The 24,731-nt window shown below is 37.1% G+C and overlaps 1 protein-coding gene and 1 long non-coding RNA gene across 4 annotated transcripts in view; one reads left to right on the top strand and one right to left on the bottom strand.

Annotated features, from left to right (window-relative positions):
• Nucleotides 1–24,731, top strand: part of LOC309858984 — a 71,213-nt gene that overhangs the window by 5,182 nt on the left and 41,300 nt on the right. For both annotated transcript variants that reach the window (XR_014308476.1, XR_014308477.1), the window contains exon 2: nucleotides 20,359–20,517. This is a non-coding gene — a long non-coding RNA (uncharacterized lncRNA). The remainder of the gene's footprint in view (nucleotides 1–20,358; nucleotides 20,518–24,731) is intronic.
• CA1 (carbonic anhydrase 1) lies at nucleotides 9,140–22,814 on the bottom strand. Of its 2 annotated transcripts, XM_082719353.1 has the most exons (7): nucleotides 22,657–22,813; nucleotides 21,625–21,822; nucleotides 19,968–20,086; nucleotides 17,002–17,097; nucleotides 14,851–14,913; nucleotides 13,632–13,787; nucleotides 9,140–12,071 (listed from the first exon to the last, which is right to left on the bottom strand). In XM_082719353.1, the coding sequence occupies exons 1-7, from the start codon at nucleotides 22,691–22,693 to the stop codon at nucleotides 11,955–11,957; spliced, it is 786 nt and encodes a 261-aa protein (XP_082575479.1). In that variant the 5' UTR covers nucleotides 22,694–22,813; the 3' UTR covers nucleotides 9,140–11,954. The 2 variants fall into 2 exon arrangements, with proteins under 2 accessions (XP_082575479.1, XP_082575480.1); XM_082719354.1 differs by lacking the exon at nucleotides 17,002–17,097 and having other exon boundaries at nucleotides 22,657–22,814.

Raw genomic sequence — 24,731 nt, 5'->3', positions numbered from 1 at the left:
CTATGTGTGAGGAATTGTCCTAGGCACATGGGCTACAAAGCTGAAGAAATCTCTGCCCTTGAGATCATCGGTTAGTGGTTAACAAAAAAATTGGGAACAGATAATGACAATACAATGTTGTACTTCCATAAGAGACATAAATTCAGTAGCTGTGGGAGCCTCTGGCTCATTATTAACGCTTGGAGGACTTGGGAGGAGGTACAAATGAAGGTCCACATTCCATATGTTCAAATATCTAAACATTATAAATCAAATGTCACAAAGATATTCTTATAATGACAAAATTGAAAGTATGTGCATTTTTTATTACTAAGGGCTGGTACGATATCAAAGACAACTGAATTTAAATATTCATGGACATGTCAGTGTATCCCATTGAAGGGCTAGCAAGGTTTGGGTAAGTAATAAAATAACAATAAGCATAATTCATAAATAAAATTCATTTACCCATAAATATATTTTTTTGACCTTAGTGTTATTAAAATAACTAATTATGACTTTATAATCAAGATTTTCATATAATTTATATATTATTTTTTAAAGATTTTATTTATTTATTTGACAGATAGAGATCACAAGTAGGCAGAGAGGCAGGCAGAGAGAGAGAGGAGGAAGCAGGCTCCCTGCCAAGCAGAGAGCCCAATGTGGGGCTCGATCCCAGGACCCCGGGGATCAGGACCTGTGCCAAAGGCAGAGGCTTTAACCCACTGAGCCACCTAGGTGACCCCATATACTATTAATAGTAGTAACCTAAGTATCTAAATAGATGCCTACTCAAAAGTTTATAAAATTTGAACATATTTTCATCAAATTGTAAATAAAAACAAATGTGCCAAAGTTAAATTATTTTTATATTTTTTCTAAAAGTTCTCTTTATATAAAATATTCAGTTATTAAAATAAAATACAAAGTAAAACATTAAAATTTTTAAAAAATTAAAGCTGAAACTTATAATTCAATTTCTTGAATATTTAAACTGTATTGAATATATATATTTTTGAACATATTTGACACATAATATTACATTAGTTTCAGTTATACAACTGAAGTTATTCAACAACTTTACATGTTATGCTATGTTCACCACAAGAGTAGTTATACCATCTGTCATTATGCAAAGCTATTACAATCTCATTGACCATATTCCCCATGCTGTACTTTTTATTTCCATGGCTTATTCCTTCCAAAACTGGAAGCCTGAGTCTCCCACCACCCTTCATCTATTTTGCCCATCCCCCCATCTCCCTCCCCTCTAGAAACCATCAGTTCGTTCTCTATATTAATAGGTCTGATTCTGCGTTCTGTTTGTTTATTCATTTGCTTTGTTTTTTTATTTTTTTTAATTTATTTTTTAAAAAGATTTTATTTATTTATTTGACAGAGATCACAAGGAGGCAGAGAGGCAGGCAGAGAGAGAGGGGGAAGCAGGTTCCCTGCTGAGCAGAGAGCCCAACGTGGGACTTGATCCCAGGACCCTGGGATCATGACTTGAGCTGAAGGAGAGGCTTTAACTCACTGAGTCACCCAGGCACCCCTGCTTTTTTTTTTTTTTTTTTTTTTTTTTAGATTCCACTTAAAGTGAAATCCTATGATGTTTGTCTTTTTCTGTCTGACTTATTTCACTTAGCATGATACCCTTTAGGTCATCCTAAAGTGTGTTAAATGTTTTATACAAATAAAATGATTCTCAATTCTAGTTACCAATGCCCATGTAGTAGCACATTGGATTGATGAGTCACACATGTTCATCTATTTATATACAAATGTAAGAGTAATGTGAATTGTTAAAGGTTGCAGAATGTTCCTCAGTGGCCATGTGTAGCTGTTGTGGATCCTTGCTAATTCCTGAGCAGCTCTGGAACCATAAATTTGAGCACATACACAAACAAGAAAATGGGTATTTGGCTCTACTGGGAATAATGGTTTGTGTTGCAAGAATCTGTTGCGCATATGCTATTTGAAAAGCATGATTATTGTTGGCCTTCTCTTGCCTAAACACGATCACTGCTCAAATTCTCCCCACACCCTACAGCAGGGTCTGTCTCCCACATCAGCAGTGGCCTGACCAACAAACATTTATGTGGCCCAGCTGCAGTTGCCTTTTGTTTCAAGGACGTACAGCTAGAGATATAAAGATGTATTTCTGTGGAGTCTGAATCACGAGTCATGGAATAGATATTTAGGGTTATAAGTCTTGCTCTGCTGGTGCTAAACACCAGACCCTGAGAGAAAGAGGTGTCCATATGTTCTTTCATAAATTTATTTTTGTGTTTCTGATGTATGAGGTCCTCCAAAGTGCAGTGTCCTTCTTGCTTTGGTCTTAGGGTAATACTGTGTAACTACTAGCTCCAGGACCAAGGAATTTTTATATGAGACAGATATTTGGTTGAGTCTTGAAGGAGATGAGCACTATGGGACATTTCACTGACAGCATATGCAAAGGCACTGAGGCACTTAGTAGTATAGCCTGCTCAGTCAACTGCAGACATGTCTGCATGGCTAGAACACAGGAGGCTTGAGGGGAGAGGTGGAGGTTCACCCTGAGGTTCACTCACTTATAAGAGATAGGTGAGGACACATCACACACGTCTTAAGAGCCATTAGGTGTTTATCTTAAAACAAGGAAGAGGGGCACCTGGGTAGCTCAGTGGGTTAAGCCTCTGTCTTTGGCTCAGGTCATGATCCCAGGGTTCTGGGATGGAGCCCCACATCAGGCTCTCTGCTCCGCGGGGAGCCTGCTTCCTCCTCTCTCTCTGCCTGCCTCTCTGCCTACTTGTGATCTCTGTCTGTCAAATAAATAAATAAAATCTTAAAACAAAACAAAACAAAAACAAAAAAACAAGGAGGAACATTAAAGGGTTTTTACAAGGGAGGAATTGGTTTAGATTGAGTCCATGTTTGGAGAAGGGCAAGAACGTAGCAAATAGGATAGCAATTATCCCAGGGAGGAATAATGCTGACCCAAACAAAGTTGGGGTAGTGGTAATGGAAATGAGAGAAGTTGAGAGAGACTAGGAAAGTGGCAAGAAGCTAGATGGACAGGAGGACTTAGAACATTGTAGTGAAAGACCTGCGGATCCCCTTACCCAAGAATCCAACACTGCCACTGGATGCAAACAGCAAGAGGTTTATTGTCACGCAGGTACCGGCGGGTGTTCGGCAGCTCCAGCTAACCGAGCACACCGACCGGAGTGAAGCGGGGTCTTTTATAGGAAGGTACAAACAAGTTTTGGGTGGGGCGCAACTGATTGGTGGACAGTTTGAACTTTTGAAAAAGGCATACTTGGGTTTTTGCTGATTGGCTCTGAGGACCCGCACGCGCGCACGAAGAGAGAGGCGGGAAGGGGGAACAGGCTGATTGGTTCTGAGGGTCCTCGCGCGGGAGGAGAGAGGCAGGAAGGGGAAACAAGAAGGGGGAAGGTAGGAATGCCATCATGGCGTCTCTATTATTTCTATAAGCCAAGCAGTTACAGAAGGGCAAGAGAGCAATTAATCACGCAATTAATAACCTAATCTACGCCTAAAAGCCAGCGGTTCACAGAAAAGCAAACAAGCGGTTAGTTATCCTATCTATATTCTAGGGGAGGGGGCTTTTGGGGGAGGGGTATTTCAGTAGTTGTTTAAATGTTTGCTGAAGTGAGTTGTATTCCTGTTTCAATGCCTCCAGCATTTTAACTGCACTATCACATGCCTTTGTTTAACTGTGAATTAATTTGAATATATTGTTTTAATACTTGGAATTGCAAAGTGGGTACATTCTTACCAGAGAAAGATTGATACCAAAGATAGACATATCAAGTTCTCAGTTCTCAGAACACAACGATGTTCATTTCCAATAGGAGCCATTTCTTGGCTTATTTCACAGGTCCATCAGGTCATAGACGGTTGGATTATAATCCATATAGCTCATTAACAAGTTTTCTGTATATACCACACTGCCCTTCAGTTGGATTCTGTGTCTACTTTGCCCAGTGGGAAACGTTTGGAATCCTTGAGTTTTCTGAGTAGACTGTAAGTTTACAGAATGCTCCCTTTGTTCTTTAAAGTGCTGACTCATTTATTTGCAAATCAAGTTTAACCTAAAATAACTTTTTTGTTGTTGTTTGGTTGTGCTTTATTTGACTTCGGGTAACCTTTCAAAACTGATTGGGGACACATTTATAACAAATGTAGCTTGAAAATTTGGAAATTGGACAGTTGCCAACAATGGGGATCGTGCTGTTTTTCTCTTTAAAGGTCCCTTTTAATTCATGCTTCTTATATCTGTTTTTTCATCAGAGCTGGGTCCACTGGCTCCCCTGATGCTCTGTCCTGCTTGTCTCTAAAACTTACCCTGACTTTATTTTTTATTTGAGATTTTATTTATTTATTTATTTGACAGACAGAGATCACAAATAGGCAGAGAGGCAGGCAGAGAGAGAGAGAGAGAGAGAGAGGGAGAGAGAGAGAAGCAGGCTCCCTGCTGAGCAGAGAGCCTGATGTGGGGCTCAATCCCAGGACCCTGGGATCATGACCTGAGCCAAAGGCAGAGGCTTTAACCCACTGAGCCACCCAGGTGTCCCAGAACAAGCGGTGGGGAGGGGCCGAGGAAGAGGGAGAGAAGTAGACCGACATCTGAGCAGGAAGCGTGATGTGGGGCTTGATCTCAGCTCCTGGAGATCATTCCATTAGCTGAAGACAGATGTTTAACCTACTGAGCCACACAGGCACCTTAAAACTTACTATGACTTTAAATCGAGGGAGAAGTCCTGCCTTAACCTGGGTCTCTACACCTACTCAGGGCCACTGCTGCTAGTATGTGCTTTGGTTCTTGTAACTGCTGCTTCTGCCTGGGCTCTGTGTCTGGGTCTAGGCATCCATAGCCCACTTTCCCCAAGATATGGACAGACAGCAAGTCGCACTTAGCCATTTTTCACTTTACCCAGGAACGGAAGCCTGGCTTCTCAACTTCAGCTTTGATTTTGTGACCACATTCTGGATTTCCCAACTGGTCCCGGATTTCTTTAGGAAATGCCATTATCTTGTGCTTTGTGAGGTCTATTATTTTTTGTCTGCTGCCTTTACTCTTACATATTTTGCTTTGAAACCAAGACGGCTTTCCACTGAATTTCACTATTCTCCTAGTATATTCTTCATATCAGAACACAAGGTTGATGATAGATTTCAAACCCTACTATCGGGCTCCAACTTGTTGAAGTAGGTGGGTTGTGTCCTGAAAGACAGGTAAATTTGTAGCTCATACATGGGTAGGAAAACCTTGCTGGATAAATAGCAAGAAAAAGTTAAGATTAAATCCTTTTTCCCTCTGCCTTCCTATAGCATTTGATCACGTGTATATCAGTATAAATTTAATTCTATTTTGGTTTACAGTTATTGACATGGGTATGTCTGCCAATAGATTATCTCCTCTGTGATGGGGTCTATTTTTATCTATTTCTGTATTCCTAGTAATATTGGCATAGTGCTCTTTGAGTGGTAAACACTTAGCAAATGACTGAAGAAATAAAGGAATTATAAAACCAAAGTGCATAAGTGTAGTGCTATCTGTATGAACTACTTAGTATACATTTGAAATAATAAATAAGAATAGAACTAGAGTATCATTTTTCAAATGTCTGTGATAATTATTTATTGTTTGTGATTTTTTCCCTGCATACAAACCAGAAACTGCTGTTAGACTGATTGTGCTTAATTTTCTGAGACAATGTATTATTATTTTTTTTTTTATAGTCAGAATAGCTACATCTGGGTTCAAGTCAAATACACAAAGCACTCATTATATCCTCTAACTTTTTGAGTTCTTCAAAGAGATACAAAGATGAGTGATAAGATGGATCACTGCCTTCCTGCTTTTTTTTTCTTTTCATTTATTTTTTGTAGTGTTTATAGTCTGAAGGAAGAGCTCAATCAGGTAGTTAAGAATTATGAAACAAGACAAAAAAAGAAGAGTGTGGGGAGATGCTCGCATAGTGTTCTGTGGGGCACTCCGTGCTAGGGAAGGCTTGTAACCAGCTGTGGGAATTCCACCATTTAACTCTACTTCTCTACATTGAACCTAGTGTTTCATTACATGGTTTTTATTTTTTAATTTTTTTAAAAGATTTTATTTATTTATTTGACAGACAGAGATCACAAGTAGGCAGAGAGGCAGGCAGAGAGAGAGAGGAGGAAGCAGGCTGCCCGCAGAGGAGAGAGCCTAATATGGGGCTCGATCCCAGGACCCTGGGATCATGACCTGAGCTGAAGGCTTTAACCCACTGAGCCACCCAGGCGCCCCAGTGGTTTTTATTTATTTATTTATTTAAGTGGTCCCTACACCTAGCATGGAGCCAGCATGGGGCTTGAACTCATGACCCTGAGATCAAGACCTGAGCTGAGATCAAGAGTCAAATGCTTAATGGACTGAGCCACCCAGGCACCCCACATGATTTTTGATAATATTTGTTCTGGAACACAACTTTAGCATTGTTCATGAACAGACTGCACTACTTTATGCTCTTCCCAACAACGTATGACAGTTTTTAGTTCCTTGCATCATTGACAACACTATGTATTATTTAAAAAGTATTTACTAATTTTATATGTAAAGAATCAGAGAGTGTTGGGCACCTGGGTGACTCGGTCAGTTAAGCATCTGCCTTTGGCTTAGGTCATGATCCCAGGACCCTGGGATCGAGCCCCACATTGGGCTCCCTGATCATTAGGGAACCTAATTTTCCCTCTATCTCTGGCCACTGCTCTCTGTGCTTGTGCTCTCTCTCTCTCTGTCAAATAAATAAATAAAATCTTTTTTTTTAAATAAATAAAATCTTAAAAAAAAAAACAAGAATCAGAGAGTATGGTTTTGTTCTGTAGTTCTGTGATTACTAAGATTGAGAAGTTTTCATGTATTTATTGATCATGTCTTTTCTTTACTGATTGCTCATTCCTATCTTCCATTTTCTCTTGGGAATTTAATTATTATCTTTATGTATGAGAGCTTTTTCTACGGCAAGGTTGTTGTTCCTTTGGATAACATTACACTGAAAAAATTCCCCCATTTGTCTTAAAAAAAAAAAAAAAGGCTTTATTTATTTATTTATTTATGAGCGAAACAGAGAGAGAGTTTGAGAGAGAGCTCGAGTGGCAGAGAGGGGCAGAGGGAGAGGAAGAAGCAGCCTCTCTGCTGAGCAGGGAGCTTGATGTCGGGCTCGATACAGTACCCTGAGATCATGACCTGAGCTGAAGGCAGTCACTTAACTGACTGAGCCACCCAGGTGCACCCTCCCACTTGTCATTTTTATTTTCATTAATTTAATTTTTTTTTTTTACTATTGTTAGTTACCTAGATATTTAATTTAATTTTTTTTTTTTACTATTGTTAGTTACCTAGATATTTAATTTTTTTCAAAGATTTTATTTATTTATTAGAGGGAGAGACAGTAAGAGAGAGCATGAGAGGGGAGAAAGTCCAAGGGAGAAGTAGACATCCTGTGGAGCTGGGAGCCCGAAGCAGAACTCGATCCTGGGACTCTGGGATCATGACCTGAGCCAAAGGCAGTTGCTTAACCAACTGAGCTACCCAGGGGCCCAGATATTTTAAGGTTTTTCATAAGTTCAATCAACTATTCTGTTATTTCTTGGTTTCTACTTTTGGTGTTTTGAAGGTTCTTCAATCAGTTTTGAAATATTTACCTATTTTTCTAATATATGGAATTCACTGAAAAATTTAATCACCTTGAATTTATTGTGATGTATGGATAAGGGTCTTTTTTTTCTGAAGTAGCTAAATAGTATTCCTGCCTGATGTGATTCTGTCGTGCATGTTTGATTTTGCTGATAATTTAGGTCATCTGTTAATATGCTGGAAAAATAACACATCCAAATAGCTTAACATGTATCTGCCTCTAAAGGGTATTAAAATACTTATTAATGATTTGAAAAAAGTATATTCTTTAGTCTTTGAGGGGAAAAAAACCAAAGCCACTTAAACACTATTCCTCTCTCACATAATTGCTATTTCTACTTCTCATAGCAAAGGCATTAACATCCCAGATGCCATTGTGAGAAATTTCTAGCAAGGGCACTAGTGTTGGGAGCATTCTAACACCTTCAAACATGACCTTTTTGTCCATCAGTTCACTCTTAGTATGAAGATACTAAAGATACTTGTAAAGATACAAGATGTGAGTATGCATGTATCTTTTCCCCTAGTTTAGGGCTTTATTCTTTTTTATGCTTTAATTTTAATTGAATTATAACTGAAATACAATGTTATATTAGTTTCAGGTGTACAACACAGTGATCTGATATTTTTGTACATTACAAATTGATCATCTCGATAAGTCTACTTTCTATCTGTCATAGGTAACATTATTACAAAATGATTGACTATAGTCTCTATGCTGTGTATTACAACCTCATGACTTATTTATTTTATAACTGGAAGTTTGCTCCTCTTAATCCCCTTCACCTCTTTGGCCATCCCCCTGCCTCTCTCTCAGTTGGCAACCACCAGTTTGATCTGTGTGAGAGTAGACACATACATACCTTTAAGCATCTAAGTTATTCCCATGAGTAACTTCTCTATTGAAATCAAGATTTGTAAGCAAGAATGCTTATGGTCATTTCTCCTAACTTGTTTGTTTTTGTTTTGGTATATATCTATTCAAATCTCTTTTATTTTATATGTATTCTCCTTAGCTTTATAAATATGTCCATATAATTCTAGGAACATATAATGAACCGTATTCTTGTAGTAGATTAAATATCGGCATTTCTATTTTGTCAAAGTAGACCAGTCTTGCAATAACGCATTTATTTATTTATATCTATGTGTGTCTGTCTCTGCCTACCTACTGAGATTGAAAACAACCAAATCTAGTAAGAGTAATGAGGAAATCCTAATACAGTGTCTCACTGAGAACAGTATATAAATAAACATTTGTTATTTATGGTTAGTCATCAAGTTTATGCTCATGAAATAAGTATTTCTATATGTGTTAAAGGCCTTAGATACAAAGAATGCTGATGACTTTCAGAGAGATCGGGCTTATTATTAATCTGATGAGATCTTCAATTGAATTTTCTACACCTTTTGTACTCTCACATGTAAGCTTTTGTTAGTTTACCCACTAATAAATGAAAGAATTCACTAAAGTTTAATTTCTCTTTCTTTTTTATTATTTTATATCTCTTCTGCAATGGGACCCTATACCAACTCAACATAATATTTGTAAAAGAGAAAAACAACAAAAAGATAATTCATGAACTATACTAGATATATAACTCATTCCATCTAGAAACCTCCTATAAAGAATTACATAGAAAAGCAAGAATAAATGTTAAAATAGAAAGCAAGATCGAGAGACCTGGAGTCCGATTGTAGTTCAACTTATTTTTGTCGTTTAGAGCCAGAATCCTCTCGGTGGTCTAGGATTGACTTTGTAACGACAAAAGGAGAAAGGGGTTGAGTTTCTAAGTACTCTGAAACTCCATGCTAAATTTTGATTGTACCTAATTATTTACATTTTCAGGGGAGGTAGAGAGAAGTTTCATTGCTTTACTTACATATTCATAGAATCTGTGACCACAAAATGGTGAGGAACCACTGGATATAGTGTAACAAGTGTTATAAGAAATAGAAATTTCTTCCTTTGAGTCATGTACAAAATTAAATTTAAAGAATATGTTTGTTTCCTTTCCTTTCACTTTCCCTAATTCTGCCCTTGATGAATTTAATGTTCTTAGAGTTATTTTCCAAAACATACAGAAATGAACACTTTGGAAAATATCTTGGACTCACAAATCAGCAAAAGGATGCCATCAGTGTTCCGAACACCATTTCTGAAAGCAAGGGTAGGAATGTTGGGATGCATAAGACAGAAAATGGCAGGGAGTAGATGCACCTTTTTACCCTTGAGCCTGGTGCTGCGCCTTTCAGCTGTCATTGTCATTCTGGATGACTGGAAGAAGGTCAGCTGCCAAATGTCATGGAAAAATCAGAAAATCCCTGAAGGATGTTCAAATCTTTTACCTATGTTGGCAAGGGAAGAGGGCGCAGAGCAGGAGGGTGAGTCAAAGAAACATACGAGTTGCTTTCTCAGATGATCCAATGTCTTGTCCACGTATCTCAGCAGCTGTTTTCATCGGCTACTTCAGAGACACATGGAAAGCCCCCATAATGCACCTCGTGAGTTCTGCCAAATAAATGAAATTCTGGCAGAAGAAGTAAGGGGAAACATGCTCCCCAGTTGGCATTCAGCTTAGGGAAAAGTTTGATGGTCATCATATATCTTCTGTCACTTTGTTGTCTTCTCCATAGCATGACTTAGAGATTTATATTTAAATTCAAGAATCCATTTTAACTTTCTTAAAAATATACATATATATATGGGTGATGAATTTAAGTATTTTTCAGGCCCCTCCCTGTTGTGAAATCTGTTTTTTTAAGTTGCTCAATTTCTTTCTAGAAAATATTTCAAACACTGTGTGCCTTGAGTGGCTATATTTTGCAGGTATCTTTTTGTAAAAATTTTTTATACCTTTTATATCTTATGCAGATACATGTCTCAAATTAAAATCATACCACTCTTTCTTTGGCTCTCATGATGATTCTTGATAACTTTAGAATTAAAGTCCTTTCAATGTGACTCATGTGAAATGAGAAGATCATAGGACACGTGTAACTGTTTCAGGCTTTTTCAGTATCTGGCAAATATATGGTAATATACACAAATGACTTTTGCAAAGAAAGTATTTCCTATTTATATGATGCTTATGGGAGCAGGGCACAAGTATTGTTTGGATCTATTACATTTCAATAAATAGGATTCTTTAAATTCTGGGCCCCAGACCAAAAATTCAAAAGAAGTCTTTTAGTATGGTTTTAATACAACCTTTATAGAAAGGCTTCTTCAGAGCAATGAAGAACCTGCTTGATCTGTCTTTTTAAACTATGTTTATGTTTATTGAGAAGTTTTGACTGATTATGTAACATTAGACAACACTAAGATATTGGAATGTTTACTGCTTTGGTCTCTAATATGATATCTTATATTTAGTCAGGGAGGAGGAAACTAAACTAAATCACAAGACTACACACAAGACACAAGACCCAAGATTTAAATTTTGGATGTAGATATGACTTCAGAAACAACTGACTTCAGGTTAAGGGCACCTCTGACTAAAAGATTATATGATGTTTTTATATGATTCTAAGTCCAAATGACTCTATCATTTTTATAAACCATTCTCTGGTGAATATTCTTCAGCTTCTTCATTATAGATTCTCTAGTCAAGCTAACTTGTTATAATAATGGGGGGGGGGACCATTGGCTTTGCTAATGAGAAGGGAAAGTGGAAGCAATAACCAGAAGCAACATCTTCCCATGTAAGATACCATTTTTATCACAGAGAACACAGATGATAGCAATATTGGGCCAGTGTAATAATATTAATTACAGTTGTAATCTTAGCTGTATAGCTGCCTTCAAGAGTAAGAAAATTAATTTCTCAATATTTCATCTCAAGCTACTCTTAGGTTATTACATTTAAGGCAAAATGATATTACAAATAAGGCACTTAAGATTTTTGGAATGTACATGGGCCACTGATTATTTAACATTTAAAAAAATAGAGTACATACCAGACAAGAAAGGGATAAAGCTATTTTACTGGTTCAATAAAATGGAAACAGATACAAATCACTAAGAAATTATTTAGTATAATTTAATTGTAATTATAAAAAATTCCACAAAAATAAACTTGAATTTAAGGACAAGTTTTACAAGCTTATGGATTATTATTTGAATTAAACATTAAGAATAAAAATTAAAACTTTGCTCTACAGATTGAATTTGCAGCTATGCTGCCTTGCTAGTATTGAAATGAATGCGTTTCTTAAAAACTGCTTTACTGGGTTATGTCCGAAGCAGGGCAGTGTTCCTGGAGTAAGAAGTTCCTTCCTGGTCCCATCAGAATGAAGCTCTCACTACTCTGCTGTTCAGAGGCTGGGGTGGCCGGTTGTTGTGCTGAATGGGGACAGCTTTGTCACCTTCAACAGTTGATAGAAGGCTTCGGAACTGTGCCAGCTGGGAGGGAGGATGAAATATTTAAAGAATCAAAGGTTATTAAAGTTACACAGAACACTTTATTTTCAGTATTATTAATGCACTGATTTTTAGAAAACGGAGTTGCTGATTGCAACGGTCTCACCAGGGGGAAGGGAGGAAGTAAAAAAATACCTTCACATTTATTTGAACTAGGTATTTGGTTTAGATTATTAATGATGGGCTGGAATAGAACACCAACTTTTTCAGAATATCAGCTGGGCTACTTTGGGGGAGTGACATTCCGCTTGTTACCTCAGTTTCCGTATGATAAAATTACAATAACATTGCCTGTTTTCACTGTGCTGTGCCTTTTATTCCCATAACTTACTCATTTCATAACTGTACCTCCCACTCCCTTTCATTTATTATGCCCATCCCTAACTCCTTCCCATCCGGCAACCATCAGTTTGTTCTCAGCATTTATGTCCTATTCTGCTAAAAATCTAGCCTATTTAGAGTGACTTAAGTAAGCTATGGCTGAAGGCTTATTTTGTGGACCACAATGTGTGATAACTTATCAACTCTTACGATAATCACTTTGCCACCCAAAATATATTCCTACCTTTTACTTAAGACGTCACCTTACCAAAAAAACCTGTCATTTAATATAGACAGATTTTTAAGAGATCCACAAATACAACAACTGGCTTATAAAACTATGGAGATGTAAAAAGAAAAATCACTGGCTCCATCAAAAGTGAAAATAATGATTGCACCTGAAAAAAACCTGGCATGGCCTCAACATTTCAATACTAAGTATAGGTTTAATATAGGTAAGATTTTATATGGATAGTGCAGTACGAAGCAGACTCCCTAAATAGCTAATAGGAAAAAATATTAAACACTATCAGCTATTTACCTTGGGTTGTTGTGAAGATTAAATTGGTTAGTGCGTAAAAAGTTCTCCGAATGGTACTTACCATGCAGCATACACTCAGTAAGCAGCCATTACCAGTGGGCTACGTTCATTGCCTGTCCTATAGGTTTGTTATGAGAATTGGTTGACAAAACCTAGGTAAGGCACCTAATGAAGGGAGTTGCTCCATCAATGGTAGTTATTAATATAATTATAAACTATAATTAAAGACATATCTTGTTGGAGAGTTAATAACTAAAGCTTCAAAAAAGAACAACAACAACAAAAAAACCCTTTGTCAGCTCTCAGGGTATGAGCGTTGTGAGGCATAGTTCCCCAAATTCTTAGTAGAAGGTCCTGTGACAATCTTTTCTTTGTTTCTGAAACTTTTAGGATGACACTCAACAGAGTTAGATTTTTCCTTAATAAGGTGTAAAAGATAGTAGGACTTCAGAATCTCATTATTTTTTTCTATATAAAGTAAAAAGCAGTATTACAATGCACATTTCTTTATTATTCTTTAACAGACTTATGTCAGAAATGAATCTTTTTTCAGTAGGAATGGAAAACAAACTCCTCAAAAATCTATTTGAAATCATGACGTCCCCCATTAATACTAGGAACTGAAGTGGTGTTAGTGTTTTGCACTCCTAGTTCCCACTCTTCCATCTTTGATGTTCTACCTGCTCTGGGTTGATACTGATGCTGTCCTTGCAGATGATCCAGGTCACACTCTCATAAAGGGGAGGATGAGTCAGAGAGCCAGAGTAGGTCCAATAATCCAGGGATGAAGGAAGGAGAGTAGATGGGTCAAAATTTGTGAATGGGGCTCGTTTGTTCTGGAGGAAAAAAGAAAAGTAATATAATTATACCATGATATAAAATACATCATATACATATATGATGTCTGTGTTATATTATTTTGGCATATACACTGTCTTGAGATTTTAGCTAGGACTTAAATTAATTTTTCTACTATATAATATATACTGATGTGCTTGAAAATATAAACAATAAAAGTAATAGAAGACTGGGGTGCCTGGGTGGCTCAGTGGGTTAAAGCCTCTGCCTTCGGCTCAGATCATGATGCCAGGGTCCTGGGATGGAGCTCTGCATTGGGCTCTCTGCTCAGTGGGAAGCTTGCTTCCCCCCCGCTCTCTGCCTACCTCTCTGCCTACTTGTGATCTCTGTCTGTCAAATAAATAAATAAAATCTTAAAAAAAAAAAAGTAGTAGAAGACTGAAAATTTGCAACACTGACATTTGGCCAAATAATCTTCTTTCTTCCTCATTTGGTGGAACATAAACAAAGGTTAGATAGTTTTTAAATAATCTATTCTCTCTAAAAGATATTTCATTTCCAAAATAAAACCCTTATTGTTTATTAGGAATGAAGTCAGATACTGTTCCAGTGACAAATCTATTATTGACATGCTTATTGGTTAAGTTTTAGTCCTCTTCTATTTATTCTTATATTCTTTTTTGATTGTTTATGTGTGGCCTATTAATTATATCTCAGAATAATACCCTTAACTCCTGCATTTTTTGTACTGCTAAAGAAGCAGAGATCATTTTCTTTGTGAAATGGGAAAAAAAGTCACATTTTAGTTAGATATGTTTTTTAAAGAAAATTTGAATGGCTATGGAACCTGTTCTCCAAATTTCATGCTGCTAAAATAGATTAAAAAAAAAAACTGGGAAAAAGAAAAGTATAAAACAAAACAAATACCTGAGTGAGAGACCTTCTCAGAAGCAAGTAATATCTAGTAGTACCTTGATTTTTCAAATTGGTAACTTTTGCTCTAGTCTTCCTACTCCCCACGTCAAATACATAATCAAATGATTTCAATAGTTCTGTGAACTCTTATTCTCTGTTTTAAACCGATGTATCTAGTCTATTGACCTTGGTTTTAACTGCGTTTAGGGCAACAAGTACTTTCTGCAGTCTTGGGTTGGCCCGATCAACCTGAAGATTAAAAAAATAAATAAAATGTGAGTTAGATATTGTTATAAAGTCAAACTATGTTTAGCTAATTTTTTTTCAATTAAAAACAGTAACTGAAGAAAGGTAAGGTATTTTATCACTGTTTTAGGAGAAGGAATTTTGCTGGGCATATGTCCTTGTGGGCCCTTGTCCTCTATAAATTGTTCATAACATGTAACCCCTGTCAACCTAAAAACAAGAAACCAGCTCAAGAGGCAAAGTGTTTATTTAAGAGCAAAGAACTGCAATTCGTGGTGCACATGGTGAGGTAGAAAGCCAAATAACATTCCAATTACAGGACACAGACTGAAGGATTTTATAGAAGAAAAGGGAGATCATGTCAGTGGTTTTGAGAGGAGTTCATTGGTGCTGACAAAGAGGACGGCATCCGTACTTCACTGATGGGTCATGTGAAGTGGGCACTATGCAAAAGTTCAGTCTTATCAGATCTCTCAAATGGGATATTCTTATTCTTGCTGACTTCTCGGAACGTTGGCCGTTTGGCCCAGTTCAGAGGTTTAGAAAGCAGGGTGTGCAAGACAGTTCTCTTGGAAATGTTATTATGGCTCCGTTTTAAAATGGCTCTCTGTGTGTCATTTTTCATAGCACAGAGAAAGTGGCAAACAAAAAGCTCAGTTTTAATTTAATATGGGCAAGATGTTCAAGGATATACAAGTCAAAATCTAGGAACTTAGCAAAACTGTGACACAAAATACAACCTCTTACTTTTGGCCCGTTTTATTAGTTATAATTGGTACAGTGTATAATGTGTTGTAAGTGTCCAATAAAGGTTAACTAGAATTACTGTAATTCCAAAAGTTAGCCACCTAAGTGTGACATTTATAATAAGAAACATGTTTATGACACAGAGCTCCGGAGCCCTCAGGATTTCCTAAGCAATGAGAGCAATAAAGGTGTCTTCTCTTATGTTAATTAGGGGACTTAGGGACTGAATCTGAGGATGAGGGCTGGTCACCAGGAGAACCAACCATGTGATTAGAGGGTTGGAACTTTCAGTTCCACCCTCAGACCTTTGGGGATGGGAGAGGGCATAGGGGCTAGAACTTGAATCAATGGCCAATGGCCAATTGAGTAAATAATGAGTAAATTGACAATGAGTAAATAATGAAGTCACCATAAAAACCCACAAAGACTGGATATAGTTTCCAGATTGGTGAATTTGGGGAGATACAGGAAAAACAGTGTGCCTGGGCAGGGCGAGGAAGCTCTTTGCCTTTCCCCATACCTTTCCTTATGCATCTTTTCCATTTGGGTAATGCTGTTATATTCTTGTATAACTAACTAGTAATCTAGTAAGAAAAATGTTTCTCTGAGTTCTGTGAGCTGTGCTAGCAGATTAATCAAACCTCTTTAAACCCAAAGAAGAGGTCTCAGGAACCTCTGACTTATAGTCAGTCAGGCAGAAGAGCACCTAACAAACAGGGCTTGAGAATGACATCTAAAGCAACCTTTGTAACCTTTGCAAGTCTGAACCCTTAGCCTGGGGAACCTAATGCTATCTCTGTGTAGACAGTGTCAGAATTGAGTTGAATTCCTGAACACGCTGCTGGTGCCCAACAGTTGCTTGTTAGTGGTGGGGGAGGGAGGGGAAAACTGCACATTGGGATTTGGTGGATAGAACTCAAGAGGATCCAAGTATACACAATTTAATGAGAACTTCCCTACAAAACTTTTCAGGGACACTCACTCCCATAGAGAATTTAAGTAACATCTACCACTTTAAACATTAACTGAACTTTCTTCATGGAAAAATAATCCTCTTAATATTTTTCCCCCAATGATACATTAATTTGATAATAAGTTCAGGAAAGGGAATTTGGAAAATAGAAACTCCCTCCCACTCCACACCTTCCCATTCTTTCCCTACCTGAAAAACTTAATTCTCTCTTAAAAAGGGAAAGGCCAAGAGAAAACTGTAGCAAAACACCGTAAAATGGAAAATTTTTAAAAAGAAAGACTCAGATATCTTTCTGCCTTATTTTATGCTATTTTGATATTTGATTGGTAAGAAATAGTGTTAGCTGAGCTCTGTAACTCTCTGTAACTCACCTTCATCAAAACACCGATAATTGCCAAACCATCAGCCTGTGAGATAGCTTCAGCAAAGCTGGAGTACTTTGCAGAATTCCAGTGAACTAGGTGAAGCTAAAAATGATAATGTGGTCAATTAGTGATTTATACCATTGTGAAGACAAAAAATTATAAATTAACTTGTTAATATATGAAGATGTGTCTTGGCTTAGATAACATTTATGTGAACATTTATCTAGTGGATAGGAAAGGTTATCTTCTCACTTTGTGGAAGGATTGCGGACATTGCAGGCAATTTGCAATTTCCATGGAACCAGTGAGTAAAATTTCTTTTCCCAAAATATCATAACTATTCGATATACTCCTTTTTAAAAATTTCTTTTGAATGGAAAGACAAGGAATTCCAAATAACTAGCTTTCAACAAATCTGAAAGAATTTCTGTCAGGCAAGGTCCTTTTTTAGCAACTTTTTAGGAAGGGATTCCTGGACAGTCTAGGAATCTTGGCCAAGAACACATTTTCTTAAGAACCTCTAGACACCTGTCAAGACATTATCTTTAGCCTAAGCTCTCTATGGAACTCTAGATATGAATATCCAATATGTATGTTTGTCAACTTGTTATCTTCTTGATATCCCCACATGGATGTCTAACAGGGCTCTCAAACTTAGTAGGGCCAAAGTACAACTCTTGATTTCCTCCTTGCCAAACCTGTTTCATTTTCCCATCTGTGGAAAGGTACTACCATCTACCTAATTGCTCAATCAAAAAGTACAATAGTTACCATTAATTTCTTACTTTCCCCACTTATCAACAGCCATCTCTCAGCACATCTCATAGATTAAAATTCCTTGCTTGGTTCACGACTTGAAGTCTTTGCATTGGTTGCTGATTTTCTTTGGCATGTCCCTCCCCATAATCTGTCAATGACAGCCTTTTGTCTTGAATTAGGGCTGAACACAAATGCCACTTCTGAAAGAATCTTTTTCTGACCTCCCAATGTAAAGTGATCATCTGGTCCATCATATCACTTTAAATTAATTAATTCTCTACATACCACTTACTTAATCTCTTTTGCTCTCTCTCTCCCTCTCTCTCTCTTGCTTTTCTTTCTCTCTCCTCCTCCTCCCTTTGCCCCAACTCCTGCTCCTCTCCTATCCTCCCTCCTGTCCTCAGTTGAATGTTGAATTTTGTGGCTAAGTGCCTTTCTTCTCTAGCCGGGATTATTTTTTTTTTTAATTTTATTTATTTATTTGACAGAGAGAAATCACAAGTAGATGGAGAGGCAGGCAGAGAGAGAGAGAGAGAGAGGGAAGCAGGCTCCCTGCTGAGCAGAGAGCCCGATGCGGGACTCGATCCCAGGACCCTGAGATCATGACCTGAGCTGAAGGCAGCGGCTTAACCCACTGAGCCACCCAGGCGCCCCTAGCCGGGATTATTTTTATCTTTCTTAAATTAGGTGAGGAGATTTCTGACTAACACTTCTTAGGTGCAACCAGATATGCCTCTAAAAAGGTAGTATTAATTTAGGCTACCAACCCATTTGACTTTAGTCTACTTTCAATTTTTTAGGGAAAAAGGGGAAGAAACATTTAATGGATTTATGTAGTATTAAAAGTTATTAGCCAAGCTTTACAATGTAACATAAAGCCAATTATATTTGTGTAAAATTCCCAAATCTTCTATTAAAATAAAAAAATGCACATACGCTGTAACTTATCAATCCCTCTTACACAAACATCTGCCCTACTTAAGTGCTTTCACTAGTGCTTAAGGTATATGTACAGATACATTTGGTGAAGCACATTCTGGTAAAAGTAAAAAACCAATAAAACAAAAAGCAAAGAGCATGGTAATTGTCCATCGGTGGAGGCCAGTTAAATAAATTCCAATATATTCATATATTGAAATAAAATTAAAAGAATGAGAATTAAAAGAATGAGGTGGAATTAACTCCATTGACTTGGAAAATGATTATGATAAATTGGTAAGTAGAAAAAGAGGCACAAAACCACAATGTATTATACATTTGTTTTTGTAAAATTAAAAAACAGTCAACCTGTATATATGGATATATATTTATATTTATATTTAATATTCATACATATAAAGAGCAAAAATTCTTTTTTCAATTTCCCAGATGCTTTATTGATAGATTGATATAAATATTCTTGATTTTTGTATGTGTATATAGACAAAGTGTCTTGAGAGGGATCGCTGACTTCCACGGGAGGGCAATTCAAGCGGCTGGAGGTTGGTGACCGGCAGCAAGAACCCTCAGAGCCTCACTGAGGTGTATGCTACTCTCTGTGTCCATTCCTGTGATTAAACTTGCACTCTTTTTTTTTTTTTATATTTGGTAATTAGATTTATTTATTTATTTTTTAATAGTAAGTACAACCTTATATCAGCAGAATTTCACAGTGGACTTTCCAAGTATTTGATTTTTGGCTTATGATAATTACGTGTAAACCATTGCTTTGAGGGCTGTTTTCAACAATATGCAAAAATCACACTTGATTTAAGAACATTCATTTAATAATGAATAAACTTGCACTCTTGGTAGAGTCTGACTAAAGTGTTCCAGCCCGGCCACACCCATGCCACTAGTGTGTCTTAACTTGAACATTTGAATAAGAAGCAAATGGTATGTTTACTTTAGAGTTAGAGCTTTAAAGGAGAGCAGCACCTCCTCTTGAGGCTAGCCTAATGTTAAGACAACAGTTTTTTGAGTCATTTTGAAGACAGATGATTCCTGGGCTCAGGACATCAACTCCAGGTTACCTTTTTCACATGAAAAATTCCCTTCTATTACCAAACTTGGTATGTGTATGCTTGATTTTAATGGGGCCTGGGAATTCCTTATAGGGATGAGAATCCTCATTCCTTTGGAGCCATTATAAAGGTGACTTATGTAATAAAGCAGCTGCTTCTGAAAGTAATTCTCAGTGCATTTATCTCTTCTCACTTACTAAGTTACATTACCTCTCCAGAATATTTGACTCCATCCACTGTATGTTCAGAACCATAGTCATTTGTGCTGCCCCAGTGAAAATGGAACTGACAGAGCCTATAGCTTTCAGAAAGGGGACCACCTCTCAGTACTAGAAGAAAAAGGAACCATTATTAGTTTTATGATCATAAGCTCCTGCTTGTTGTTGCATTTAACATAAGCCAACAATAAATTGGATTAAGTAGAACTGAAAACAAACACCAGTGCCAAGGTTTTTTCTTGTTGGATTCCCCCCAACAACCATGATGATGGTGTTCATATGTACGGAGTGTCTCTGAGCATTGCATTGATAATATACAGTTCTCAGGACATGAGTTGTAATTTTATTGTTTCCTTTTTTCCTTTTTTTTTTTTTTTTTAAAGTAAACTCCACATCCAGTGTGGAACTCAACATGGGGCTTGAACTCACAAACCCAGAAATCAAGACCTGATTTGAAATCAAGAGTCGAATGCTTAACTGACTGTGTTACCCAGGTGCTCCTAATTTTACCTTTCCCTGCTGCCAAGGAAGTATACGGGAAGGTGAGTGAATTATAGTTTTACCGGCCTTACCTTGAATCTGCTTTAATGTGCAAGTTCATTTATTCTTTCAACAAAGACTATATAGACAATATGCATTAAGATCTTTAATAATTTATTTTGAGTAACAAGTTACACATGACATACTTTGTAACGAGTCAAGTAACTAGTCAAGACACAATAAGTATCTTGACACCTTTGTGGAGAATGCCTGTGCAGGAAAAAAGAGAAAGTGCCAGGGGGGCAATGGGGTCACTCTAAAAATTTCAACATTGAATGACTATGTCATTTTCAGGGTCTATGTAATCTTATGATTAATTAAACACTCATAACACCAGATCTCATTTAATATTAAAAAATGGACATACCCCAAGTTGCCTAAAATTCAGACTCAGAACCTTGTAGGAAAGAGGTAAAACAAGTTTTGCCTTTTGTCAATAGAGCTGTCTTATGAAATTGTCATTTAGTAAATTTTTCAAGAAACAGTTATGAAAACCTTACCATGTAGCAGGAAATGTGCTAAGCCTGGGGTATGAAGAATTCAGTCACTACAGTCTAGTAGGGGAGAGGGAGATAGATAAGTGTCCTTATGCACAGAATAAATCTTGCAAGATTTCTGTAAGCCTCATTTTCTTAGTGGTACCCAAGCACTTTACAGTGATAGACTCATTTTTCTGGACACAAAAAATAAATTCTTCAGTCCATTTGTCTTTCTTACTGTGTTCCTCCATCCTCATTCCAATTAGAAAATATTTGCCTTTTCAGTTTCTATATTCACTATGATGGAGCATTAGACCTTCTTGGAAAAAATACTGTTTATTCAAAAAGTATGAAGTGAGTATAAAGATATTAGAGACCAGAAGAGATAGGTTGGTGTCATGGATGAGAAGGGCTGAAAAAAGACAAAGCTGGGAGTTCCAAAAATCATCTTTACCACTTGGCGGTTTTCCAGAAGTCCAAAATGCTTCACCAGATTGCAGCAAATTTACACACATGCACTACGCATGTGACAGAAGACTGAGGATGGCATTTACGTTTCTTAAAGTCCTATTGTTTAAATTTTCTTAGTAGGGTCAAAGAAAATATAATCAGCAGGGTCTTTTCGCTCACCTGATTGGTTATCATTGTCCTCATAGTTTACATGGAAAGAATGCCCCACGTTGATAATTTCTTTGGCTGTGGCTGGATCATAGGAGATACTGATAGGTTTAAGAGAGGTGTCATGTTTCGTTTCGCTCGTTTTAATATCAATGGGAGATTGCTTATTTCCATTTGCAATGGGATACAGCTTGCCCCATTGTTCAGGACCTACCAAGGCAAACACATGCATACAATCAAAACTTCATCAAATGTTTGACTCCCTGTTTTATGACTCCCACTAAGCATTTGCTTATTAGATTATGATTTATTCAAGTATCTTAAATGGTATTCTTTTTTTTTTTTTAAAGATTTTATTTATTTGACAGACAGAGATCACAAGTAGATGGAGAGGCAGCCAGAGAGAGAGAGAGAGAGGGAAGCAGGCTCCCTGCTAAGCAGAGAGCCCTATGCGGGACTCGATCCCAGGACCCCGAGATTATGACCTGAGCCGAAGGCAGTGGCTTAACCCACTGAGCCACCCAGGCGCCCCTTAAATGGTATTCTGTTTAACTTAATATAAATTCAACATTTGAGAATGCATCTTTTCTATACTCATAAAATATTTGTCAACAAAACTATAACTATTTTACTATTAGTACTAGATTTCTAATATACATATAACATAAATATGTTGTATATTAATATATGTACATATATACATACGTTATATATTACAGATATATATATTAGTACTCTCTCTATAATATATCATATACTATATATATAATATATCTGTATATATATTAGTACTCTCTCTATATATATAGAGAGAGAGAGAGGAAGAGACAGAGAACGCATTTTATAGACAACCATATCCCAAAGGACAAGTGCTAAGATTACATGTAAAGTTATTATAATTATTCAAGTCAGGCCATTCTAACCATTAACCTATGACTATATAGTTACTTTATTTTATTTATTTTTTTAAATGCTCTATACCCTTTTTTGTTGGGAAAAGCAATGAGCTATTATTTTGATCTACATGAAGCAGAAGCACTTTACCATTTTTGTCGTCATATCCCCAGTTGGAACTCGCCATGATCTTCTACTTAGTTTTCTTTTCTGCAAAGATAATACCTGGAATAACTGCCTGCAAGCCAGCATGCAGTAAACAAGTCAAACTGCCACTTGTGGGTTTTTATAGGAACTTCTCTGCCTTTAATAGGCCACTATTTCATCATCTCTGCCTATCAGGAAGTATAGATAAGTAAAAAAAAAAAAAAAAAAAAAAAAAAAAAAAAAAGAAGAAGAAGAAGAAGAAAGAAAAGAAAAAAAAAAGAAAGTAGTACAAAAAGCCCACAGAGGTCAGATCAGTTCCAATTATTTTATTTTCTTATATTGTAAGGGAGAAATATCAAAATTGTAGGTTTTATAAAACCAAGCTCTATTTCTCTCATGTTAGTAAATGATATGGCTGAATATTATCATATATGAGTCTTTGGGTTTCCTAAATTCAAAATGGATTTGTGCACTTGATATTTCCAGTGTTACCCTTGCTTGAACTTAAGCAATACTACCGACTATTTTAGTAAGGAGAATAGTTCATACATTTACAGGATGATTGTAACTAATATCATGATGTTAATTTAAAATCAGATAACAAAATTACTAACTCTTTGTGATGTATATTATCCACAAAGTACATTTTCATAAAGTACATTTTCAGAGACCCACAGGATGAAAATAAAATATCTCATTTTAGAGCAATATTGGAATTCATAAGTGGAGACAGTTTTATTAATATTGAAATTGAATATAGCCTAATATTTATTTACACATCAAATTCAGCTCTCCTGGAATAGAAACCTTTCTTTTGTATACTTCTTCATGATTTTTTTTTCAAAGACTTTATTTATTTGACAGATAGAGATCACAAGTAGGCAGAGAGGCAGGCAGAGAGAGAGGAAGGGAAGCAGGCTCCCCACTGAACAGAGAGCTGGATGCAGGGCTTGATTCCAGGACCCTGAGATCATGACCTGAGCCGAAGGCAGAGGCTTTAACCCACTGCGCCACCCAGGTGCTCCTTCTTCATGATTTTTAAAGCAATTTCACCACCACCACACACACATACACACACAAATCCTATCGAGTAAGAATTACCATTTTGTAGTTGAGAGATATTGAGGGACTTCTCCACCACTAGCAAGAAGCCAAGACTTCCTCAGCCCAATGTCCAGTTGCTTTCTTCAATATACCCACTGTGTGAGCTATGAGATGGGTGATCCCCTAATTCTCCTCTTTTTTTTTTTTTTTTAAGATTTTATTTATTTGTCAGAGAGAGCGAGCGAGAGCGAGCACAGGCAGACAGAGTGTAAGGCAGAGTCAGAGGGAGAAGCAGGCTCCCTGCGGAGCAAGGAGCCCGATGTGGGACTCGATCCCAGGACGCTGGGATCATGACCTGAGCCGAAGGCAGCCGCTTAACCAACTGAGCCACCCAGGCGTCCCCCCTAATTCTCCTCTTACACCTACAGTTCTCTTAAGCCCAACCTAAGCCTGAACCAAGGTGAGAATTGCCACCTGGTGAGTGATAAGATCTACTGGGCTTTCCAAGTAGGCAAAGAAAACCAACTAGGATGTGTTAGACTCTGGCTAGGTCTACACACCCAAGGCCCTAAACATGCTCAAAGAAAATACAAGCAGAAAAATGAGCTTCCATAGTAATGTTTTTTTTCATACCATGGTAGTCATTAACTCCTTTCACGTTCTACAGTTGTCTGAGGTGCCTGGGCTCCCTGAAAAAAGAGGAAGATTCGGTGTCATTTTTAGCAAGGCTGACTAGAGACACCGTGTTTGTCCCTTTTTGGCTAATCATGGTCAGCTGCCCCAGACACAGAGTGGACTGTGTCTTGTGAACGTTCTGGGGAGAGGTCTAAGCTCCCGTTTTAGTAGATAGAAGGAGCTATTACTTAAAGGGAAATTTTTTTGGGAGGGTTACTATTTATTGAGGGCCCAGTATATCTTAAATGCTGTGCTGAAAACTTTACATGCATTAATTCATTAAATTCTCACAATAACCAAATTAGGCATTACAATCTGTCTTCTGCCTAAGAAGAAGGCTTTATAGAGGTGAAGACACA

This window comes from Mustela nivalis, assembly GCF_964662115.1.
Source record: "Mustela nivalis genome assembly, chromosome: 2".
In the NCBI taxonomy this organism is placed as follows: domain Eukaryota; kingdom Metazoa; phylum Chordata; class Mammalia; order Carnivora; family Mustelidae; genus Mustela; species Mustela nivalis.
The sequence above is the reverse complement of the archived record's forward strand: the minus strand, read 5'-3'. Positions and strand labels throughout refer to the sequence as shown.

Excerpts from the sequence above, each read along its gene's own strand:
- CA1 (XM_082719353.1), bottom strand. The coding sequence starts at position 22,693 with ATGGCGAGTTCCAACTGGGGATATGACGACAAAAATG. Across the intron at positions 14,914-17,001 it reads TTATCGGTGTTTTGATGAAG|GTTGATCGGGCCAACCCAAG; the intron begins GTGAGTTACAGA and ends TTTAATCTTCAG. Across the intron at positions 13,788-14,850 it reads TAAACGCAGTTAAAACCAAG|AACAAACGAGCCCCATTCAC; the intron begins GTCAATAGACTA and ends TTTTTCCTCCAG.